The following is an 8,616-nucleotide window of genomic DNA, read 5'->3' on the forward strand; positions in this document are numbered from 1 at the left end:
CTAGCTCATCCCATATTATAATATCATTTGGGTCTTTAAAGCCTTTAAAAAATGTACTGCAACATATAAAGTACCCAAAACATATACGCAATCATCTATGATCAAATATGAAAGCATACGTATCAAATGATATTATAAGGGTACACAATAATCATAGGAAAACTGGGAAGCTTGTCAAATAAAATAGATCTTCAAGATCTCTATCCTCAACTTTCCATTAGTTTCACTCACTGGCTAATTTGCTTCGTGCAAATTCACATGATATAATTCACTCCCTTAATTTGCTTCGTGCAAATTCACATGATATAATTCACTCCCTCATTTGCTTCGAGCAAACTGATATGATATAATTCATTCATTCGTTTGCTTCGGACAAACTGATATGATATTAATTCATTCATTCGTTTGCTTCGGACAAACTGATATGATATCATTTGCTTCTATATTTCAAGCTAATAACATTTAAAACAATCATATCATGTATGTCATAAGTCAATGATCATTCTGATAAAGGGGTATACCACTCCTTAAACAACACAGAATTGCACTAAGACATATTCATAGGGAGATTCGATATCTTGGCATCTTAAAATTAGTCAAAGAAGGATTATCATAATTTCTTGATAATAGCAATCCTTCCAGGATTGATATAGGATTTTTGGAACAATTTCAACCTTGAATTAGCAACCAGCTAATTGCATACGAGAGTCACGATTTCATGCATGAGAAAAATTTTCATAAATAAGCATCAAAACTAAGGGAAGTAACTTCGGGAAGTAAGATTAGAAAGGTAAGCTTAGAGAAGTACACTTCTGAATAGTAAATTTCAAATAGTTAAACCGAGTAGTAAAAATCAGCAAAGTAAAAAAATCACTTTGCACTCGTAATAATTTGCATCCAAAAATAACGTTGCGCTCAAAAACACCTTTGGAGTATATGTGTACTTCTCGGCCATGCAATAACTTTTCGGGTGCTTCAGGCATAAACTAACTTCTCGGATGCTTCAAGCATGAGCTAACTTTTAGATGCTTCAAGCATAAGCTAACTCCTCAGACGTGAATATATTTTCATGCAATACTCAAACATATTCATCAATACCTCATCATTTCATTGTCATCATTTATTACAGTATTTGCTTCAGGCAAACAAGAATCAACAAGATGAGCTGAGACTCATTCTTCGATGACAAAATGCTTTGGTGTGCGACACATAGGGACCAAAGCCNTTTCCCTTCTCCTTCTTGTGTTCGCCCCAATGGCTCCTCCGCCGCATTAGGCGGCAGAAATCGGTCTTCGAAGGTGGCACCACCGCTTCCCGCTGCTCTCACGCTGGCTACCTCTCGTTAGCATACTGAGTTGGGTCTATTTGCCCTTACTTGGTCCCGCAGCATCCTTGGTCGGTATTTCCACCTCCATTTCGCGCTCGACGATTCGCTGACGGAGGACGACGAAGACGTGGTCCGTACGACGCCGTTTGCTTCTCTCTCCGCTACTCCCCTGTTCCATCTCCACATCAAGCCATTCATCTTCTGGAAAAGGCAGAGATCCAAAAGGTTCCAAATCGGTGGTGATGGCGAAAAATCAAGAATGTCTCTTCTGGGATATTTATTTTCTAGAGCCGTCAATTTCCTTGGAGCTAGGCGGAGAAAGATGCTGGAACAGAAAGAGGGAGGGAGGATTGAAGAAAGGAAAAGACTAATNCCCACATTGATAGCAAACTTCTAGCTAGAATTTTGCCTCAATAAGTATGGTCGTCATTGATTATCTTGATCACTTTGCTTCTTATTTTTGAGCTCGAAACTCATACCACACCAGTTATAACCTCGACCTCAACCCCTTATAAAGTTGCTTGATTGGGCAACATTATGTGCTTCAGGCACTAGTGAAAAACCAATCAGACATGCATTTTGATTCTTCATCAACAACTAGTTATGTTTCTTAGCCACAATGAGTGCTAAAATTAGCTTAGAATGCTCCATAATTTGTTGTCTTGTACTGTTGCTAGAGTACAAGGTTACTCGCATGGAAAGTATACATAGTATTTTCAAATAAGTATTTATCTGAAACTTCCTGTTTGCAGAGTTTTAATTGCGAGACTATTTTATGCAGAGCTAAATTATAGTCAGTTACTGACTTATAATCTTAAAACTCGAGAAAAAAAGCTAGTCAAATTGTGCCTAATGAAGGACAATTGATGACTATTGGTCGAAATAGTCCTTCAGGGACTTCCAATCAAATACTCATTTTTAAGGTCGCGGTTCAAGTGGTGACGTATAAAAATGAGAGCTTTTACCTTCTGGGTATCAGTGCTCTGTGACTTAGCAACAAAAGCTTGTCTCAATTTCTTAGATGCCAAATATATTCAATATCTAGAATCCTAGTTTAATAATTGCTTCCACCATAAGAGAGTTCAATAAAATCACATTTGGCAATGGAGGACATGATCTACAAGATCATAATTTTCATGTAACTCTACGAAGCAATATGTGACAACAATGGGAAAAACCACTATTTTGAATACATGTTCAAACAATGGATGAAGAAACACCATTTTACATAAATATGCGTATATGTATCTTAGTATTCTGATGCAAACATAGCAATCCGATACAAGCATAATAAGAATTGATTATGCATTCGATATCCAAAGTCATAGAACATACATGGATACATATACATACAATTTGGTATATAACCACATGTATTTACCATTTTCAAGCATCATGGTTCATGTAGAGCTTAATTCATATCCATGATTCAGGAGGATAAATCAAGAGAATTTATATTTACAAACCCATGTATTTACCCCAAAACTTTAACCATAGCTTGATGAGGGGTTCATATACTCACAAGTAGTTAACAAACATGGAGTATTATCACACTAATTATCAGAAGCACACATATACAGATAATAAAATCAAAAGGGAGAATACTCATTTCGCAGAAACAAGGATTGGAGGTTCCAATTCATATTGGAAGGCAATATGCACAAACAAAGTCATAGATTTCATAATAAAATGCACAAGACAAGATAGCAAGCATACCGTTCACCGAAAATCACGATAGAGACTCGTGCTGATAACGTGTTGTAATTTGGCTTCTCAATTAGCTCAGTTCTCGCGTGGTGATTGCCCGGTAATTGCTTAGGATTATATATATGATAATGTAGTGTAGATAAGGCAAAGGAGAAGAAGAAGAACAAGAACGCAAGATCACAAAAGCTCAAAAGCCACATTTTATTCATCCATCAACATGTATATATATACAATAGTACAACTCTTCATTTCTCAACATAATGAGGGAGTTGGGAAAGTGGCAAATGAAAAGTCTCAAAATAATGGCCATTAGTAATATATTTATAACAGAATTAAGTATATCTGACAATTCATGTAAATAAGATTACGAAAACATGATAAAATTGTGAAAGGCATGCATTGTGATTGAGCGACATAACTATAATTTTTTAAATGAGAGGTCTCAAGTTCAAACTTCTGGGGATATGACTTATGAGTCATACATATGACACAATATAATAATGCATTAGGCATGTTAAGATCATTTTCTTTATATATAGAGAAGGGGAAATCAACGTTTTAGTCCCTCAAATGTTGCCAAATTGTCAATGTTGCCCTTTAACTCGTTAATCATCGATTTAATCCCTGAAAATAATTGTTTTTAGTCAGATAACTCCATCCGGTCATATTCCGGCGAACACACCGATTTAGCAAGGGTAAATTAGTCTTTTCCTTTCTTCAATCCTCCCTCCCTCTTTCTGTCTTCGCCAATAAGCTAAGGGAACTCCAAATCTCCAATCGAAATGGTCAAACCACCACCACACACAAATCTGCACACATACATATATACACAGTGAAGGAGGAGGAGATGAAATGCTAAGGATGTCAGCGGTTGGAGACTGGAGAAGTAATTCGCCGTGGGAGATCCCATCGATCGCCGCCGCCTGTGCCACCCTCGGTCCCTCCCTCTCTCTCCGTCACTGGCATCTTCGCCACTCTTTCCATCAAGATTTGTGTAAAATTTTCACATAAATTGAAATCTGCTGATTGGTAGCCATGGGCAAATTTCTTTATGCTTTATGGTGGACAAATTGTCTTTGTACATTTGTTTGTGGTTTACAAAAACAAGGAAAAAGAATGGTGAATGTGGGTGGTGGACTGCGATGGGAATAACCATCTAAAAAAGATTTGAACTTTTTCATTTGTGTAAACTATAGGTGTGATTTGGACTGTGGAAATGATTTGGGTCCTAAGTATAAAACTAGTTGGAGAGTGGAGAGGCTTGCCCTGGGATTGGGTAGTCATCTTTTTCTTCTTCTTTTTCATTTCTCCTTTTGCAGGTACAGAGCTCCCAGGGACTATTCTTCACCGACCCATATAAACCCTCATTCTCCTCACATTACATCTCTCATTTTGATTTGAAGATGTTAGCAAAGCAACACCACTCTTCTCCTTTCCCTTCTCCTTCTTGTGTTCGCCCCAATGGCTCCTCCGCCGCATTAGGCGGCAGAAATCGGTCTTCGAAGGTGGCACCACCGCTTCCCGCTGCTCTCACGCTGGCTACCTCTCGTTAGCATACTGAGTTGGGTCTATTTGCCCTTACTTGGTCCCGCAGCATCCTTGGTCGGTATTTCCACCTCCATTTCGCGCTCGACGATTCGCTGACGGAGGACGACGAAGACGTGGTCCGTACGACGCCGTTTGCTTCTCTCTCCGCTACTCCCCTGTTCCATCTCCACATCAAGCCATTCATCTTCTGGAAAAGGCAGAGATCCAAAAGGTTCCAAATCGGTGGTGATGGCGAAAAATCAAGAATGTCTCTTCTGGGATATTTATTTTCTAGAGCCGTCAATTTCCTTGGAGCTAGGCGGAGAAAGATGCTGGAACAGAAAGAGGGAGGGAGGATTGAAGAAAGGAAAAGACTAATTTACCCTTGCTAAATCGGAGTGTTCGCCGGAATATGACCGGATGGAGTTATCTGACTAAAAACAATTATTTTCAGGGACTAAATCGATGATTAATGAGTTAAAGGGCAACATTGACAGTTTGGCAACATTTGAGGGACTAAAACGTTGATTTCCCCTATAGAGAATAAAACTTTAGAATTTTTTTTATTAAATTTACAATTAAATTGACAAAATAGTAAATATTTAATTCATAAAATACCATAATATATATAAAATTATAAAACAATATTTAAAATCATAACTAATGCTAATAGTAACAGGTTAAATGTGGGTTTTAACGGGTTAACTGAGTTGACCTATTAGGACATGAATTAACGGAGTAACCCGTTAATGAGCGAGACTAGGGCTGTCAAATAAAGTCAAAACTCGTAGGCCAACCCTAAACTGCCACGCGGTGGGGCGAGTTAGGGCCTAAATTTTTTGGGCCGCTAAAATGCGGGCCAATGCGTGTTAGCCTATGTTGGTCGCGGGTCAACCCATGGGCTTTTCATATTTTACGTTAAATTAATTAAAAATTAAAATATTCTAATTTCTAAACACAGAAGAATCTAATATTATTTAGGCCATCTCCAATGGGCACGCCATCTCACCAAAACGTTAAAAAAAAATGGCGTAGAAAGCCTCCAACGAACACGCCATAACGCCAAAAAAATGGTGGAGAGTGAACAGTGTAGCGCCATATTTGGCCTGAAAGCTTTTTCCCATTTCGCCCTCTAGCTTTGTTTTTCATTCCTTTTATATCCTTAGTTAGTTTTAACATATTTTTATATTTTGTTAAATTATTAAATATAAGTTATATTATTAAAAATAAATTATATCATTTGAAAGATCGCATCAAGACGATTAAAACAAGACTAATATTGAATATAGAATAATTAAAAATGAAACTACATAGAGTATAAATTTAACAAAATTAAATCTAAAAAATTACTTTATATGATTTGCATAATATTGTATTATAATTATATTTTATATTAAAATATTGGGAAAAAGGTGCAAATAAGCCCCTAAACATTTCGCGAAAAGTCAATTAGATTCACGAACTTTTTAAAAGTGCAATTGAACACATGAGCTCAGAATTTTGAGTCATTCGACCCCATTACCCGGTTACCTCTCAAATAAATCCGGTAAATGCCTACGTGGCTCGCCACACAAGTTTAGGAGTGGATATTTGGCCGCCACATAAGCAAAAATAAAATAAAATAAAAAACAAAAACAAAAACAAAAACAGTCTCCCCGCGCCCTCTGCTTCTTGATGAAGACCACCGGCGGCCATAGACGAATGGTCTCTCTACACCCGAGTCTTGTAGTTTGCCACCTCAAGCACTCAACAGTATACACACAAAATCTCTCTCTCTCTCTCTCCCATAAACACAGGAAAACACAGATTCATTCTCTATGTAAGTGAAATTTGAAAAAACATTGTAGTAATAATATAGTACCAACCACAATATGATCTCAGGATGCCACACCTTTCACAGATTTAGCCAAACACAGTCCTAAAAGCCTCTCTCTTGGAAAGCTCGTCTTTTCTCTCTCTAGAGCTCTGTAAAACCCCTCCACCATCATCAGACCACATAAACTCTGCTCAACCAATTCGGGAAAACCCCATAAATCATCTGCGCACCCACACGCATTCATGAGTTGGGTCTTGAAGAGGAGCTTTCATTGTTGTTCTAATCAGAATGGCGTGTTTGATTTCTCAGCTGGCGGCGAAGTTGGCCTTCTTTCCGCCGTCGCCGGCGACGTACCAAGTGAAGACGCGCGACGACGGGCGCGTGGTGGCCGTGTCCGCCACCTCGGCGGCGACCATTTCCGGCGCCGCCGATGACCCTTCTCTGGATGTGCTCTTGCTGGACACTAAGAGGGGTAACAAGATCGTAGTTTTTTTCCTGAAGAACCCTTATGCTAAGCTTACTGTGCTATATTCTCATGGCAATGCTGCTGATCTGGGCCAGATTTATGACTTGTTTCTTCAGCTTAAAGCTAATCTCCGAGTCGAGAAGCAGAGGAAGCCGGCGAGACTTTTTTGTTTTTGTTTTTTATTTTATTTTATTTTATTTTTACTTATGTGGCGGCCAAGTATCCACTCCTAAGCTTGTGTGGCAAGCCCATTTACCGGATTTTACCTGAGAGGTAACCGGGTAGTAGGGTCGAATGACTCAAAATCCTGAGTTCATGTGTTCAATTGCACTTTTAAAAAGTTCGTGGGCCTTTCGCGAAATGTCTAGGGGCCTATTTGCACCTTTTCCCTAAAATATTTAAAGATAATACAAAGTATTAATTTTTGAGAAAACAAATTATTTTAGTGAAGAAATAAAATTTGGTATAAAATTTGGTGTAATGGGTTGGAGTTGAAAAAAATTTGGTGTAAGAATATGCTGGGAATATTCTTTTTGGTGTAGAATTTGGTGCAGAATTTGGTGTAAATGGTTAGAGATGGTCTTAGGTTAAATTATTAATAGAATAAATACCTAAAATGGTCCCTCGACTATAGCGAAATTCACAAATTAGTCCTCAACTATTGATTGAATCCAATTAAGTCCTTAACTTTTCAATTTTTACCCAATTAAGTCCTCTGTCCATTTAACTGTTTGCTGACCGTGATCTTTGAGGATATATATGTAATTTCATGCGAAAAGCTCACAAGTATTACGAAAAAAAGAAAAATATTTATTCAATTACAGAGACCAAGGCTTCAAGGCGGTGTCAGCCACCGTGTTCTACAGCGCCGAAGCGGCCTTCCGCTGCCTGTCGTGTGATGCCAAGATCCACGCCACCAACAAGCTCGCATCACGCCACGCACGCGTCTGGGTCTGCGAGTGCAAGGTTTGTAAATAGATCCATGTTAGCTTCACCTACAAGGGGGATGCTGCTGCTCTCTGTGTCGCCTGGGATCGCGACATCTACTCCGTGAACCCAGTGGCGCGCCGCCACAACCAACTTCCCGTGGTGCCGTTTTACGACTCCATCGTCGTCGCAACTAAATCCTACGGCTTCGACTTCGCTTCCCTGGGCTATGAAAGTACTTCAGTAACGAGCCCGATAACTAGAACCCGGAAGAAGCAGAGGAGGAAGCAAAGGCGGCGGCGTAGATGCTCCCTACTCCAGTCTCCGACCACAAACAGAACCCTATAATGCTATTAAATGGGTTCCCAAATCTAACATATGTTATATGTAATTATCAGTTCTCTATTCACCTTGCCAATGGCCAAATTACTCCAAACTCAGCTCCATCGTAGATTTCCTCCCCGGTATCATGCTCTCCTTGAGCAACCGGCGAAAGGGAGCCCCTTCTAGGTCTCCTCTTTCTTGAATTAAAGCGTTCATTCTTCCCCAGGGCATGAAATTACATATATATCCTCAAAGATCACGGTCAACAAACAGTCAAATAGACGGAGGACTTAATTGGGTAAAAATTGAAAAGTTAAGGACTTAATTGGATTCAATCAATAGTTGAGGACTAATTTGTGAATTTTGCTATAGTCGAGGGACCATTTTGGGTATTTACTCTTATTAATATATATAATAATACTATAATGATTTTTTTGTTTCTATTAAAAAATAGTATGCGGGCTCGCCAACCTACACGGGGCGGGCTAGAGTAGGGTCACATGAACTCTAGTCCACAGGCCG

At 39.0% G+C, this 8,616-nt stretch overlaps 1 protein-coding gene across 1 annotated transcript; it reads left to right on the forward strand.

The window, feature by feature from the left end:
- Positions 1-6,665: 6,665 nt before the first annotated feature.
- Positions 6,666-8,118, forward strand: LOC116003988 (alpha/beta hydrolase domain-containing protein 17B-like). The gene is made up of 3 exons (XM_031243930.1): positions 6,666-6,949; positions 7,668-7,794; positions 7,846-8,118. The coding sequence occupies exons 1-3, from the start codon at positions 6,666-6,668 to the stop codon at positions 8,116-8,118; spliced, it is 684 nt and encodes a 227-aa protein (XP_031099790.1).
- The last annotated feature ends 498 nt before the right edge of the window (positions 8,119-8,616 follow it).

Source organism: Ipomoea triloba, chromosome 14 (genome assembly GCF_003576645.1).
Source record: "Ipomoea triloba cultivar NCNSP0323 chromosome 14, ASM357664v1".
Taxonomy (NCBI): domain Eukaryota; kingdom Viridiplantae; phylum Streptophyta; class Magnoliopsida; order Solanales; family Convolvulaceae; genus Ipomoea; species Ipomoea triloba.